The 16,278-nt window shown below is 44.1% G+C and overlaps 1 protein-coding gene across 47 annotated transcripts in view; it reads left to right on the top strand.

The window, feature by feature from the left end:
- The window catches only part of ZMYND8 (zinc finger MYND-type containing 8), a 161,549-nt gene that overhangs the window by 81,183 nt on the left and 64,088 nt on the right, over positions 1-16,278 (top strand). For all 47 annotated transcript variants that reach the window (XM_054541549.1, XM_024238583.2, XM_024238592.3 and 44 more), the window contains 4 exon segments: positions 2,614-2,669; positions 6,264-6,341; positions 7,697-7,812; positions 13,102-13,583. In XM_054541549.1, coding sequence (XP_054397524.1) covers positions 2,614-2,669; positions 6,264-6,341; positions 7,697-7,812; positions 13,102-13,583 — 732 coding nt within the window.

Below are 16,278 nucleotides of genomic sequence, written 5' to 3'. Positions count from 1 at the left end.
CATTGAATTTGACAAATGTGTAACCACAAGATCCAGAACATTCCTATCAGCCTGTTGGATTCTCATACATGCCGTTTTCTAGGAAACCCACTCTCAGCAGGAACCACTTTCTGCTTTGTGTTAGGATAGATTAGTTTTGCTTCTTGTAGAATTTCATATAAATGGAGTCAGAGTTAGTGCTCTTGTGTGTCTGGCTGCTCTCATGCAGTGTAATATTTTGAGGAGTCATCTGTGTTATGTGTTATTAGTGGTTCCTTTTTTTTTGTTGCTGATTTTTTTTTTCATTTGATCAATATGCTGCCATTCCTCCATTTACCTTGTTGATGCTGATGGATATTTGGGTTGTTTTCAGCTTTGGGCTGTTAGGAATAAGCTGCTGTGAACCTGCTTGTGCAAGTCTTTGCATGGACATAGGTTTTTCTTTCTCTTGGGTAAATACCTAGGAGTGGTGTTGCCAGCTCAGTGAGTAGGTTTTTATTTAACTTAGTATGTTTCACCAAACAGTTTTTGCAAAGTAGTTCTATCATTTTACATTCTACCAGCGGGTATATTAGAGTTCTCTTTTGCTCCGCACACTATAAGGCGAACACTTGATATTGTCTGCCTTTTAAATTTTACCTGTTCTTGAAGGTGTAAAGTATTATGTCATGATGGTTTTAATTTACCTTTTCCTAATGATCAGTGGTATTGCGTATCTTTTCCTATGCTTATTAGTGACTTGTACGTCATTTTTTGTAAACATCTATTCAGATATTTTGTTCATTGCAAAAATTGGATTATTTATTTATTTATTTATTTAGAGACAGAGTCTCACTGAATCGCCCAGGATGGAGTGCAGTGGTGTGATCTCAGCTCACTGAAACCTCTGCCTCCTGGGTTGAAGCAATTCTCGTTCCTCAGCCTCCCGAGTAGCTGGGATTACAGGCGTGTGCCACCACACCTGGCTAATTTTTGTATTTCTAGTAGACATGGGGTTTTGCCATGTTGGCCAGGCTAATCTCGAACTCCTGACCTCAAGTGATTTGCCCGCCTTGGCCTCCCAAAGTGTTGGGATTATAGGCGTGAGAGACCACGCCAGCCTGTTTGCTAGTGTTTAAGGAAAGATATATGCGTATCTGCTTTACACACACATATTGCATTATTAACTATAGCAGGGCTGAGAGTGCAAGGAGGGGAAAAAGGAGAGGCACTAGGCATTAAGAATGTGTGGGTCAGGTGCAGTGGCTCATGCCTATAATCACAGCACTTTGGGAAGCTGAGGCGGGCGGATCACTTGAGTCAGGGGTTCGAGACCAGCTTGGCCAATATGGTGAAACCCTGTCTCTACTAAAAATACAAAAATTAGTTGGGTGTGGTGGCGCATGCCTGTAATCCCAGCTACTCTGGAGGCTGAGGCGCAAGAATCGCTTCAACCCAGGAGGCGGAGGTTGCAGTGAGCTGAGATCTGCGCCCCTGCACTCCAACCTGGGTGACAGAATGAGACTCCGTCTCAAAAAAAAAAAAGAATTTGTGTAAAGATTATAAACTCAAATATATAGACAGTCCCTGCCTATCAAATTATATAAACAAGTGGATGAGGTCAGGTAGAAGAACAAAAACATTAGCACAAGCCAAGAAGGCTGCAGGTCAAGTGATGTGCTGTGGATCATGGAGAACAGAAAACTCCTACCTGGCCTGGAAAGGTCGCTGTTGGCAGCTCCAGTGCTCCATTGATTATAGTTATCGGATCTTCTGAGTTTTCAAGGCAAACCAGAAATGTAGGTATACTGTGTGTTTGTGTGTGTGAAATCTTTATGTCAACAAATTTACAATTTCTAAAAATACCATAACGTTCAAAGAAAACATGACTTTTGGACCATCTTGTCCTCTGGTTTAGTGTAGAGTTAGACCTGGGGCTAGGTTACTTTATTAGCTAAGTAATGTAAGTGGTGACTCCTGAACCTTGGCTTACTCATTCATTAAATGGGCACATTTTGTTCCTGCTTCCTAGTATGACTTCTTGAGGAGCTGAGAAGAAAATGTGTGTGTGTGTGTGTGTGTGTGTGTGTGTGTGTGTGTGTTGTTTTTTTCTAGAGGTGGGGTCTCGCTATGTTGCCCAGGCTGGTCTTCAACTCCTGGGCTCAAGTGATCTCTCTGCCTTGGCCTCCCAAGGTGTTGGGATTACAGGCATGAGCCACCACGCCTGGCCCAAGAAGAAAATGTGTTTTGAAGCACTAGCCACACCAGAGCTATTCAAGAAAATGTCTTCTTTCTCTTGTATTCTTCTTGGGTTGGCGTCTGGGACAATGGGTAGAATAAGGCCTTTTTTTGTTAATTCGAGCTTTTAGAATGTCAAAGCATTTTAAGAATATTAATCCATGATCTCTAGGGAAACCCACATAAATTGCTCAGTTGCAGAGAAGATGACATCTAGGCGCCAAAGAGTCGTCGACATTGATGGGAGGAATCACATAATGTGAATTACTATTAGAAGCCAGGAACCTCTGGTTTTAGCCTTTAAAAGCTTAATCCTGGGGGAAAAGCAAGTAAACACGTTGTTAGTGGAAGTAAAGTCCCCAGGCCCGGTGTTGCAGTATTTCCATTAGAATTAATCTTGTTTTCTTATTCCCTTAGGAAATCACAAATTGACGCAAATAGCGAAAGTAGTCATCAAAATCTGTGAACATGAGGTATGTGTTTCCCAGTGTCCTGTTTTAGATGCACCCAGAGGGAGGGGATGGGGCAGCTGAAGTTTCCATTTGCAGAGTCTCCTATTAGGTAGCCGAGGTGATTTTGGAATTTGTTGAGGCCACACCCCTACTCTTCAAGGAAAGTAAAAAGAATAAAGAGGGGCCCCAATATATTAGAAGACACCCTTACTGTAGCAGTGATCTAAGGGAGATGGAAAGGATTTTTTGTTTTTTACCCTTGAGTCACCAGTAAGCACTGGGTCTCCTGTCTTTTCTTGATTGCCTAGATAGAATTCGTAATTTCTGACCTTGGCCCTACAGCCTGGTATTGCGTCAGGTTCCTTTTGGTCCTCTTGCAGAAGAGGATTTGATATCTGGGGGCATGGCCTTGACTGCTTCTAGGAGAGTGGCCCAGGTGTCCAGGAGAACCTGTTTTCTTGCAAATGCCCATAATTGTGATGGTGTGGATGGAACAGACCTCTTAGGCATGTGAGCTGTGAGGTTCTGGTGGTTGTGGGACAGGCTGGCAGCCAAAATGGTATGAGGGAGGCTTTCTTTATTAGATCTCATTGTGAGAATAAAAAAATTAGATAGAATGACCTTCAGCCTGTCAGTGTGCTCCCATTCATTCATAAAGAAAAACTATTCAGGTAGCACTGGCACCCATCCATGTCTTTTTATATATGGATATATAGATCTAGATCTAGATATATCCAGATAGACAGATAGATACATAGATACATAGATACCTGGCCAGGTGCAGTGGCTCACACCTGTAATCCCAGCACTTTGGGAGGCTGAGGCAGGCAGATCACTTAAGTCCAGGAGTTCAAGACCAGCCTGGCCAACATGGCAAAACCCCGTCTCCACTAAAAATACAAAAATTAGCTGGGTATGGTGGAACATGCCTGTAATCCTAGCTAAACCAGGAGGCTGAGGCAGAAGAATCGCTTGAACCTGGGAGGCAGAGGTTGCAGTGAGCCAAGACAGCACCACTACACTCCAGACTGGGTGATAGAGTAAGACTCTGTCTTCGAGAAAAAAAAATAAAAATCTATCCTTAAAATTTATATCTATATGTAGATATAGTTATCTATGTATTTTTTGAGGCAGGGTCTCAAAATGGACTGGGTGCACCATCACACCCAGCTAATTAATTAGCCTGGCTATTTAAAAAAATTTTTTTAATTAATTTTTTTTTTTTTTTTTGGTAGAAATGGGGTTTTGCCATGTTGCCCAGGCTGGTCTCAAACTCCTGGGCTCAAGCGATCCTTCTGCCTCAGCCTCTGAAGACGCTGGGGATATAGGCCTCAGCCACCAAGCCCGGCTTATGTCTGTATATTTATATAGAGAGAGTTTTAGAAACTGCTTTCTCACTTAGTTTATTTTATGTGTTTTCTCTGTTTCCTAGGTAATTAAACTCGTAGGAAGAACAGAATTTTTCATGGCTGTATAGTATTACATACAACTCATGGACATTCATTTAATTACTCCTCTTGTCATTAAATAGTACCCAGTTTTATCAGCATCTTAAGTAACAAGGTGATGAATATCATTGCACATTTGATGATTTCCTTAGTTTAATTTTTAGAAATAAAATTACTTTGAGGCTGTGAACATGTCAGATGTTCCAATTACAATGAGGCTATGTCCTTTCCAATATTGGGAGCTGTAATTACAAAACTATATGCAAATATGGGGCCCCCTGCCCCAACGATGTGATCTGTAAAAACAGAAGGCATCTTACTGTGATTTTAGTTTGCATTTCCTTGACGACAAGTCATACAGGCTGTTTTGGATATGTTCCTTTGGAATAGCCCAGAAGTAGAGTGGGCTAGAAGCAGGAGGTGCACCCTGCCATCCATGCATTTGTTCGCACATTCATTCACTTGCTTACTCACTGACCTGTGAAATCTGTTAGTCTTATAATTATTGAGCACCTGTTAAATATGAATATGTGGCACCTTGCATGATGATAAGAGTTAAAGAGAAGAATAAGGCAGATAGTGGTAGAAAGGAATAACAAATATCAGTGCAGTGGTGACCTGCATGGGCTTTGGAGCCTGACTACCTGGGTTCAAATCCTGACCATGCCACTTTGTTGCTGTAAGACCTTGGGCAGGTTACTCAACTTTTTGGGGCCTCATTTTTTTTTTTAATCTCACGAGGTGTAAGGAATACATGAGTTAATACTTACAGAATTCTTAGAATGATACCAGCACACTCTAAGTCTTCAATAAATGTTAATGGGCAATATTGATTACTCTGTCACTTGAAGCACTTTACATTTATCTCATTTAATTTCTTATAACAGCCCTTTGTGGTGGGTGCTGCTTTTTTTCCTCTTTAATAGAACAACACGTAGGGGCTCTGAGAAGAGAAGCAGCTTACCCTAAAGTCACAGAGCTAGTAAACGGTGGAGTCTGACTTGAGATCCAAGAAGGGAGCTTCTGGGGTCTTTGGCTCTAAGCCACAATGTTATTCTAGGGGAATGTACTTTCTTATGAGAGAAAAGGACAATAAATAAGTTAATTGAATTTTCAGATTGTTGTCAGTGGAGATGAAATAGGGCAACATGGTATTAATTAGCTACTCTGGACATAGAATTGAGGTTGGCAAGCAGAGCAGGCCAGAGTGGCTGGAAGGGGTTGGGGAGCGGAGCTGCTGCAAGGTGAGCCGAGACAGGTGGGCTGAGGCCAGATCACATGTGGCTTTGAAGGAACCTGTCAGGTCATTAGACTTCATTGTTAGTTTCTCAGCTTGGTACTGCTGACACTTAGGGCTAGAGAATTCTTTGTTGCAGGGACTATCGTGTACCTCTTAGATTCCAGTAGTCCCCCATCCCTCCTTCGGGCTACTTGTGACAACAAAAATGCCTCTAGACATTGCTATGTGATCCCTGTGGGTGGGGGGAATGGTTAAAGTGCTCTGACAGAGAACTACTGGTTATAATGGGAAGTCACTGGGGGCTTTTAAGCAGGAGAAGGACAAGATCAGATTTATGTCTATAAAAGGTGGCTCTGGGTTGGGCGCAGTGGCTCACACCTGTAATCATAGCATTTTGGGAGGCTGAGACGGGTGGATCGCTTGAGGCCAGGAGTTTGAGACCAGCCTGGCTAACATGGCAAAACCCTGTCTCTACTAAAAATACAAAAATTAGCTGGGCATGGTGGTGCACACCTGTAATCTCTGCTACTTGGGAGGCTAAGGCACGAGAATTGCTTGAACCTGGGAAGCGAAAGTTGTAATGAGCCCAGATTGGGCCACTGCACTCCAGCCTGGGCAGCAGAGTGAGACTCTGGAGGAAAAGAAAAAAAACGGTGGCTGTGGCTGCTCTGCAGGGAATGTCTCTAATGGGGGTAAGAGTGGAAGCAGGTGACGTGGGGAGTTAGCTATTGCATTGGTCCAGAGAGAAAGGACGGTGGCTTGGACTGGGTGCATTGGGAGTGATGCATAGTGGTTGGGTTCATCTCCAAGGTATTCCCTCTGTGGGACTTTTAAACATCTTAACCTTCAAAATCATCAAGCATTGATTGAGGTCCACAAGATATCTACCCCTGGGGTGACACATTCTAATGTATTTTTGCTTTACAGATGAATGAAATCGAAGTGTGTCCAGAATGTTATCTAGCTGCTTGCCAAAAACGAGATAACTGGTTTTGTGAACCTTGTGTAAGTTGGATTTACTTTGCTTATTTCATTTACTGAACCCTGTGCCTTGGATGACTACCCTGAGACAGCTTTTTCCAGGTGGTTTATTAGATGAAACTTTGGATGGAGTTTTAAGATAATTTTTTGCTGATAAAGTTATGGCAGAAGGAAAGTAATCCAGGTAGGATAAACCTCTTAGGCTGAAAGTTCATGTGCCAGAGATAGCATCATGGTTTCCTGGGTTGATTAGCCTGGGCAGAGTAGCAAGATGCAGCATAAAAGGGAGCTCATCAGAGATGTGGGATGCAGCAAAGCTGTTCAGATAATAAGATGAGCTTAAATCAGTGTGTGATTTACAGATCATGTTGGTTCTTTTTTAAGAGGTTTGAAAATACTTCCCTGGATTAACTCCATAGTCCCTCCGAAACATGGTTCTTGGGGGAAATAAAGTCACCCTAGTTTCCCTGTGGATCTGCCTTTTCCAAGCTGGGGTTCTGTAGAGAGAAGTACATTTTGGGATGCACTGGTGTGTGTGTTGGGAGTGGGGTTGGCGGGTTGGAGTGGGTTCGGAGGCAAGATTAGGCAAGGAAAGTTGAGAAAATATACTTTTCATCTCTTCGTGCTTTTGGAGGTTAACACCGGAATAGTGAAGCCTTCAATAAAGAATAAAGGTAGCAAAATACTGCCCCTTATTAGATGCTAGCTATGATGCACATTTCATCCAAATGTAACAGAAGGTATTGGTGTCATTGTCTCTGTGTATGTTGCACAGAAAGGTGAAATGTCTTGCTCGTGCCTGCCCAGATAATAATGGTACAGCTAGGATCGGATCCAACCCTGGTTTTGTCATCATTTTTTTTTTTTTTTTCGAGACTGAGTTTCGATCTGTTGCCCTGGCTGGAGTGCAGTGGCGTGATCTTGGCTCACTGCAATCTCCACCTCCTGGGTTCAAGTGATTCTCCTGCCTCAGCCTCTTGAGTAACTGGGACTACAGGCGTGTGCTACCACGCCCGGCTAATGTTTCTGTTTTTAGTAGAGACAGAATTTCACCATGTTGGCCAGGCTGGTCTCGAACTCCTGACCTCAGGTGATCCACCCGCATTGGCTTTCCAAAGTGCTGGGATTACAGGCGTGAGCCACTGTGCCTGGACTTCATTCAGCTTTTGATTTCGCCATTTAACTCCATTTGCAGTTTTGTCCAGGTGTCTTGGCCACACACCTTTTAGGGAATACCACACGGGCTGACCCTGCTTGAAACTCTTTTTCCACTCATGGCCTGTGTCCCACAATCCTGCTTCACCCTCACATACCAAACTTTAGTGGGTGTCTTGCTGTCAAATATGTACAAACTCTGGATCTTGTTTTTCTTTTCCTAGAGCAATCCACATCCTTTGGTCTGGGCCAAACTGAAGGGGTTTCCATTCTGGCCTGCAAAAGCTCTGAGGGATAAAGACGGGCAGGTCGATGCCCGATTCTTTGGACAACATGACAGGTGGGAGTTAATAACAGGCTTGGAACATGTAGCTTTCACTGAACTTTGATACTGTTATTAGATAAGAAAAGAAGTGGAGGCTGTAGGTATTATTCTGATTATTGTCACGATACCAACCATTGATCTTGTTGTTGAAATAAATTTCCTGTGGTATGTTAAGCTTGATAATGGCATGGGCTACAGTTTTCTCAGGTGTGTTAGAAAATCATCTTACTTTACTGGGTCTGTTGATGAAACCAACATTGGAATGGGTTCTGTGGCTGTTTGAAGTGCTGCTGTTCTTTTTTGTTTTGGTTTGGTTTTTGGGAGGGGGTTTCTGAAGTAAATTAAACCTCCATGGAAACTGCTTTCCAAATCATTCTTTCAAAGATTAGAAGTACTTTCCTAGATTGCCAGTAAAAGAATCTCTTATCATCATGCTGAGTAGTTCTCTCCTGTTCCCTTTTCTCTGAAGCTACAATGGGAAGTTATAAGGGGTTGCTGTTTTGACAGGTATGAGCCCTCCCTCCCAGCCTTCCTGCCCTCCCCTTTCCCTCCGCACACAGCAGAGTGAATTATTCCAGCTAATAGCAGTTCCCTGTAGAGCGGAGCCCGCTGCATGCTTGAGAACAACAGGTAGGCAGAGATGAGCAGCGGTTAATATCTTAGTTCTCTTTTGTCAAGTTATGATTAAGTAAGGCAAAGACCCTTTTGAAGCCCTACCGATCAGTTTGAGAAAGCATGTTAGTATGTAGGGAGACTACTTAAAATACATATACTACAAATTATGTACACACACAGATTGTCCAGAAGCTGAAAATGTTTCCCCTGTTAAATTTTGCTAGTCGTCTTGCAGACCGAAAGAGTGAATTCCCAAGTCATTTGCAAACTCATTTACTAGGAATCCCAACAGTCCACTGTCAGAAGACAAAATGGAAATTGTTGAGATGTTGCTGGATTTGGTAGAAAGTATTGCACCTTGACTTTAATTCATTTATTCCTTCATTCAAAGAAATACATATTTGATGCCTGCTGCGTGCCAGCCTGTGTAGTGGAGGCTGGTGATTCAAATGTTCCTGCCCATGTGAAGGCTGACATCCTAGCGGGGAAGAGGGATGATACACAAGTGAACTAATAGGCAAGATAATCTCAGGTCAGGAGGTAGTGGTGGGGGCCTGGTGTGAAGATCTGGAATGAGGGACCAGGAAGAGCAGAGGTCGGGAGGGGAATGGCTGAGGCTGAGAGGGTTCAGGAAATGCTGGGAGGATAGTGGGGTTTAAACAGGGTCGGGGAGGAGAGGATGCTCGGAGCTGGAGTCAGAGGGGTAGGCAGGAGTTTGTTTTTTATTTGAAGAGCAGGAGGAATTGGTGACAGGCTGTACATTCCTCCTCTTCATCAGAGCATGACAAATGTGAACCATCTTGATGATTTGGGATTCTTACTCTATAGGTTAATATGGTAATACAGTATGAGTAGATATACTTAGGACACAGGCACGATGGGAGAAAACAGTACCTACCCCCTTGCACCCAATATTCCCAGACCCTTAGGGTTGATGGCTCTAGTCTCTCAGCTGTGACCGCTCTGCAGGGACCTCCATCTCTCACCTGTCAGACAGCCACTGAAGGTGGCTTACAGAGCATGAAGAACGGTGTGTGAGTTGGCCAGCTCTGTTTGCGGAAGCTGTTTCCCAAAAGCTTTTGTGTGTTTAGGTCTTGGTTCTGGATGAGAGCTGTGGTGGAAGCTGGCCCCATTCTGTTTGTGAAAAAGAAAGCAGCACGGGTCTGATGGTCCCCAGTTTCATAGCCCCTCTTAGCACCTGCTTTAAGGGAGTGCACCGTGTTGCTGGGCTTGTGTTGGGTGAGGGGATCCCTTGGAGGGAGTTGTTCAGGACCTTCCAGTGGTAGAGAAACAGCTTTGGAGGTCTTGGGATGTTTTAGTACGCTTTGGGCGGGGAGTCTCTGACCACCATTCTTTTTTTTTTTTTTTCTTGGAGCAGAGTCTTGGTTTCTCACCTAGGCTGGTGTGTGCAGTGGTGAGCTCTCGGCTCACTGCAGCCTCCCCCTCCTGGATTCAAGCCATTCTTCTGCCTCAGCCTCCCAAGTAGCTGGGTCTACAGGCATGTGCCACTACGCCCAGCTAATTTTTTGTATTTTCAGTGGAGATGGGGTTTCACCATGTTGCCCAGGCTGGTCTTGAACTCCTGGATTCAACTGCTCCATCTGCCTTGGCCTCCCAGAGTGCTAGGATTACAGGTGTAAGCCACCATGCCTGGCCTGGTTTTGTTTTATAGATGCACAGTTATGTAAAAATATAGGAAATATTTTATTAAATGCCTGCAGAGTTAAAAAGAAAAAAAAAGCGGACACCAACCAATTGCCTATTACGTACTGGGCCGTGTTTTAAGTGCTTTTTTGTAGAAGCTGCTTTTATGTCTATTTTATCAATAAGAAAACTTGAGGTCAGAGAGTGCCTAGGGTCACATAGCTAGGGAGAAGCCACCATGGGGTTAGATGTGAGATAATGTGAAGCTAGATATTGTCCCCTGCAGAGACTCTATTTTGTCAAGCAAATCTAATTTCCCTTGAAGTACTTCCTGGGCTTGTTTTATTATTTATTTATTTAAGAGGGGGTCTTGCTCTGTTACCCAGGCTTGTTTTATTTATTTATTTATTTGAGGCGGGGTCTCGCTTTGTTGCCCAGGCTGGAGTGCAGTGGCTCATTCAAGCGATTCTCCCACCTCTGCCTCCTGAGTAGCTGGGATTACAGGGGCGCGCCACCACATCCGGCTAATTTTTCCATTTTTAGTAGAGATGGGGTTTCACCGTGTTGGCCAGGCTGGTCTCAAACTCCTGACCTCACGTGATCCTCCTGCCTCTGCCTCCCAAAGTGCTGGGATTATAGGTGTGAGTCACCGTGCCCAGCCTTGGACTTGTTTTAAAGAAAAGAGACTCTTTTCCTTCCCTGCCAAGCAATTTCATGGAAAATACTTGGGGGAAGGGAACAGTGAGCGCCTTGGATACTGGACAAAAGTGCGTGGGTGAGGTGGGTGTGGAGCAGGTCAGGGGGGCGAGGTTATGCTACCAGGACCAACTGGTGATAAGCTTCTGGTGGTCCTGCCTCTTGATTCTCCAGAGAAGGACTCGCTCTCCTTTTTCTCAGTGACAGAGCTGAGGCTAGCTCAGGAAGGGGGAGTCATTTGCCCTGGGACAGCCCTGGAGACCCTGATGCCGTCTCAGATCTGTCCTGTCTAGTAGTCCTGATCTGTGCCTGCTTACTTTGAACGCAGAATCTCACCGTGAGGCAAACTCTTACCTTGAGAGCATCTGGCTTCTGTTCTGCTCTGTCCCTCTTGCTGGAGATATGGTTCTTCAGGTCTCAGGAGAAAGACAGCAGTCGGAATGGATGAGAAGCTGGTGATTTCCAGCCCTCTGATAGAGCAGATCGATATTTTTGGGGTGTTTAGTTTTAGTTTGTGTTGCGATCTGGTATCACTGAGACTTGCAAACAATCCGCCTGTGTTCTGAATTCTGTCCCAGGGATATGCTTTATTTCTCCTGGGTTGTTTTCTCTTAGATGCCAACAGTTGAAATGGGGGTAAAATGTAACATAAGAAGTCTATTTTTTCTTCTTCTCTTTAAAATATTGGAAAACGTGGCAGTGTTGGGTCCAGATTCCTACATGGTTGCTTTGGATAGCAGCTGAGTAGATACTGCTTTCTCCCTTTCCACCAGACGTGAGTTTTCTGCTTCTGCAAAGTCCCCTTTGCTCCCCACTGCTTTCTACCGGGCTTGAGTTTGTGGTCTGTGAAATCTAAAAGGCCACCTTGGAGGTTGAGTGCGGTGGCTCACACCTATAATCCCAGCTCTTGGGGAGGCCAAGGTGGGAGGATCGCTTGAGTTCAGGAGTTCAAGACGATCCTGGGTAATGTAGCGAGATTCCCATCTCTACAAAAGTATACAAAAGTTAAAAAATTATCTGGGTGTGTTGTGGTGCGTGCCTGTGCTTCCGCTACTTGGGAGGCTGATCTGGGAGGATTCCTTGAGTCCAGGAGTTTGAGGCTGTAGTGAGCCTTGATCATACTTCTGCTCTCCAGCTTGGGTGACAGAGGGAAACCTTGTCTCTTAAAGAAAAACAAGCAAAAAAGACCGGGTGCGGTGGCTCACACATATAATCCCAGCACTTTGGGAGGCCGAGGTGGGTGATCATGAGGTCAGGAGTTCAAGACCAGCCTGGCTAACATATAGTGAAACACCGTCTCTACTAAAAATACAAAAATTATCTGGGCGTGGTGGCACACACCTGCAGTTCCGGCTACTTGGGAAGCTGAGGCAGGAGAATTGCTTGAACCCGGGAGGCGGAGGTTGTGGTGAGCTGAGATCATGCCACTGTGCTCCAGCCTGGGCAACAGAGCGAGACCCTATCTCAAATAAATAAATAAATAAAATTAATTAATTAATTAAACAAACAAAAAAATCTCCCACAAAAGCCTTCCTTGGAAAGCTTATTCTCACCAGTTTTCCCAGCCAGAAACTGGGTTGAGGCCAGCAGATCATACGGTAGCCAAGTTATGTCGGGGATGTCCCTGTATCAGCTGCGTGGTCACCCACAGCAGTGGTTGTGGTGTTTCCACCTCCCCTGGGGGCCACTGGCTCTGGTTCCAGAAAAGCTGCTGCTGGCATTGTTTGTTCTGCAAAGACATGCTGTCATGGGTCTTTGCAGAGCAAAATTGGAATGTGGGGTATGGACGTTAGGAAGATGGAACTGGCCTGGGATGGGAGGTGGAAAGTGCACGCCTGGAGGCTAATGGGCTCCTTTTTCAGTGATTTTCTATGTGAATTATCTCACATTCAAAAACATGTACCTCCTTTTAGGGATGCAGTATTCCAAAGTTTCCTGCTGGTCCTATTTCGAATGGCAATGGGAAAAGGAAGCTTTTTATGTCTGAGTGTGACCTGAGGAATAAGTCTCTTTTCAGAGGTGTTGTCAGATGCAGTGGCTGATTTATTTTTCTCTACCAAGAGAAAACCAAAGAGGATTGTTTCTTTAGTGGCTCACAATGACTAAGTCTATTGCACTTTTAAATGTTTTAGCTGAAGTTTTGTTGTTCATGTTCTGTTATGGTAGAACATGCTTGTTAAATGGATCATTAATTAATCCTTCAAACCAAGTTTTGCTTTTTTTTTTTTTTTTTTAATGGAATAAGAATCTTGGCAAACATGCTTGGGTAATTTGGTTCACATCAAGGAAAAAGCAGTCTTGGAAATTACTGAAGTTGACTTAAACTCTCTTTATTTTTTGCCCTTCTAGGGCCTGGGTTCCAATAAATAATTGCTACCTCATGTCTAAAGAAATTCCTTTTTCTGTGAAAAAGACTAAGAGCATCTTCAACAGTGCCATGCAAGAGATGGAGGTTTACGTGGAGAACATCCGCAGGAAGTTTGGGGTTTTTAATTACTCTCCATTTAGGACACCCTACACACCCAACAGCCAGTACCAAATGCTGCTCGATCCCACCAACCCCAGCGCCGGCACTGCCAAGATAGACAAGCAGGAGAAGGTCAAGCTCAACTTTGACATGACGGCGTCCCCCAAGATCCTGATGAGCAAGCCCGTGCTGAGTGGGGGCACAGGCCGCCGGATTTCCTTGTCGGATATGCCGCGCTCCCCCATGAGCACAAACTCTTCTGTGCACACAGGCTCCGACGTGGAGCAGGATGCCGAGAAGAAGGCCACGTCGAGCCACTTCAGCGCGAGTGAGGAGTCCATGGACTTCCTGGATAAGAGCACAGGTCAGCTCCGTGCGGGGGAGCGGGGAGGAGGCCCCTTGGACATGGGGGTTTCCCATGGGTGCACACCTGGTGGGCCCAAGCAGGTGAGCATCAAGCAATCGTGGGGAACTGTAGGGGGCCACAGAGCAGATTTTCAAGAAGTCACCGGTGGAATTCTTGCTGCTAGTAACCCAGAAATGAGAAAGGTGTCCCCAAAAGGCCACCTGGAGGTTATACCTAGAAGTAGATGGAGATGGCCAGAAATCCTGTGGAGTTCTGTTCAGATGTCACTGCATTTTGGATTATTGACTTTCCATAACACAAATAATTTTGTTTTAGTTGAAATTGTATTTTTCTGTTAAAACCCTACATTCATGCTAAACAGCGCAAATCTTAGAGAAACACATATGATAAAAAATAATACTTGACCAGGTGCCGTGGCTCATGCCTGTAGTTCCAGCACTTTGGGAGGGCGAGGCAGTCAGATTGCTTTAGCTTGGGAGTTCCAGACCAACCTGGGCAACATGGCAAAAACCCTGTCTCTACCAAAAATACAAAAATTAGCTGGTCGTGGTGGCGTGTGTCTATAGTCCTAGCTACTCGGGGACTATAGTTGAGGTGGGAGGATTGCCGGAGCCTGGGAGGTTGAGGCTGCAGTGAGCTATGACTGTGCTATTGTATTCCAGCCTGGGCAAAGTGTGACCCCTTGTGAGACCCTGTCTCAAAAAACAAAAACAAAAAAAGGTAAAAAATAATGCTAGTACCCTGTCTTCCCAGTGTGATCCCATTCCCTTAAAAGTCATATCCTTTAATAGTTGTGTGTGTGTTTTTTTTTTTTTTTTTTTTGAGACATAGTCTCGCTCTGTCACCCAGACTGGAGTGCAGTGGCACCATCTCGGCTCACTGCAACCTCCACCACCTTCAAGTGATTGTCGTTCCTCAGCCTCCCGAGTAGCTGGGATTACAGGTGCGCACTATTATGTCCAGCTAATTTTTGTATTTTTAGTAGAGACAGGGTTTCACCATGTTGGCCTGGCTGGTCTCAAACTCCTGACTTCGAGTGATCCACCCGCCTTGGGCTCCCAAAGTGCTGGGATTACAGGTGTGAGCCACTGCGCCTGGCCCAAAGTCTGAGTTTTTAAGTAAAACCTCCAATTCTTAAATGTCAGTTTTTTAAGTAAAATCTCCAATTATTAAATGTCAGGTTAAAATGTGTTAGAAGATTTTCTAGAATGAATAAAGCAGGTTGGAGTACCAGCTTTAGGCTTCTGGCCAAAGACTTAACTTTGGACAGCCTTTCACACTCGCTTCCTTCCTTGGTCTTTGTCTCTCCCTGCCTCTCTCCCTCACTCCCTTCCTTCACACAGGAATTCTTTAAGGAACAGGCATCAGTTCTTCAAGATACCGTGAATGTCCCCAGAAGTTAAAATAATGAGGACTTAGTTGTGAACTCAAATAATTCTACTGACTTTGCTTGTGTTGTTTCTTGGGAAATTGTTTTTCTTTTTTCTTTTCCTTGGGTTATTTTCAAGAACTGCTTCTAGCTGCTCCCCAGATGGTGGTAGGAGGGGTAGAGAGAGCCCGTGGCTTTTGGTTCTGTAAAATAAAGGCTGCAGTCTATCTTTCTCTAGTTCTGATTCATAGCCGTGTGGTCCTAGACACTCATGGTTGAGTCATAGAGTTTTGTTTTGGGATTGACATAATTTGTGTTGACACAGTTTCAGAAAACTCTTCCTTTTTATCCCCTTGTTTCTGACCAGAGTCCTTAAAAGCTTACTTTGTTCCATGACACGGTTCCATTTAAGCCAAGTTCACAAAACATGGTACTTAATTACACAAACCCTTCGGCACATTAATTCCCATAAAGAGCATGCTTTTCAGGAAATGTTTTACATTTTAACCTTGGGAGCGACTTTGTGAATTAGTGTTGCCTGATCTTTCATTGCCATGGTTTTCTGCCATATTTTATTACATACTTAAATATGAAAATTGTAACGCAGCTTTGTCCTAAGCTAAACACAATGTATGGGCTCGTGTGTTTAAATTGCTTGTTGTGGCTTTTCCTAATATATGTGAAATTAATACATAACTAGTAAAATGAAACATGGCATATATATATGACCATTGGTTCTCCTGCACCACATTTCAAAAACTTCAGTTTTATAGGAATATAAGAACAGGGATAATGTGTTTAATTTAGCTTCTCTCTTCCCTTGGGAGGTACAAAAGGAGAAAGATAAATTACATCAGACTTCCTGGAAAAATACCTCATTCTTTGAGTGGCTTTTTAGGTGAGAAGTTAGTAGAATCCCCCATTTGAGTAGACTTTAAAGTCCCTTTCCTAAAATATAATCTCCTTGCTGGTATGTGCTTAGGTCATTTTACTAATCATGAATTAGCCAACGTGTAGTGTAGGAAGAGAGAGTGATATTGAAAAATATTGAAAATTATTTTACTCTTACAAATTGTCCCCTTTTCTGTCAGGGGCCAGATAGTATGTATTTTAGGCTTTTTGGGTCTTTTTTCCAACTCTGCAACTATTTAGTCATTGTTGCACTAACGTAGCCACAAGCTGCTGTAGTCCCAGCTGCTGAGGAGGCTGAGCTGGGAGGATCAATTAAGCCTAGGAGTTTGAGGCCACAATGACCTATGATTGTGCCACTGCACTCCAGCCTGGACAGTAGAGTGAGACCCTAGCTCAATAAACAGATAGCTA

Source organism: Pongo abelii, chromosome 21, assembly GCF_028885655.2.
Source record: "Pongo abelii isolate AG06213 chromosome 21, NHGRI_mPonAbe1-v2.0_pri, whole genome shotgun sequence".
In the NCBI taxonomy this organism is placed as follows: Eukaryota; Metazoa; Chordata; class Mammalia; order Primates; family Hominidae; genus Pongo; species Pongo abelii.
This window is presented reverse-complemented; position numbering and strand designations above follow the sequence as displayed.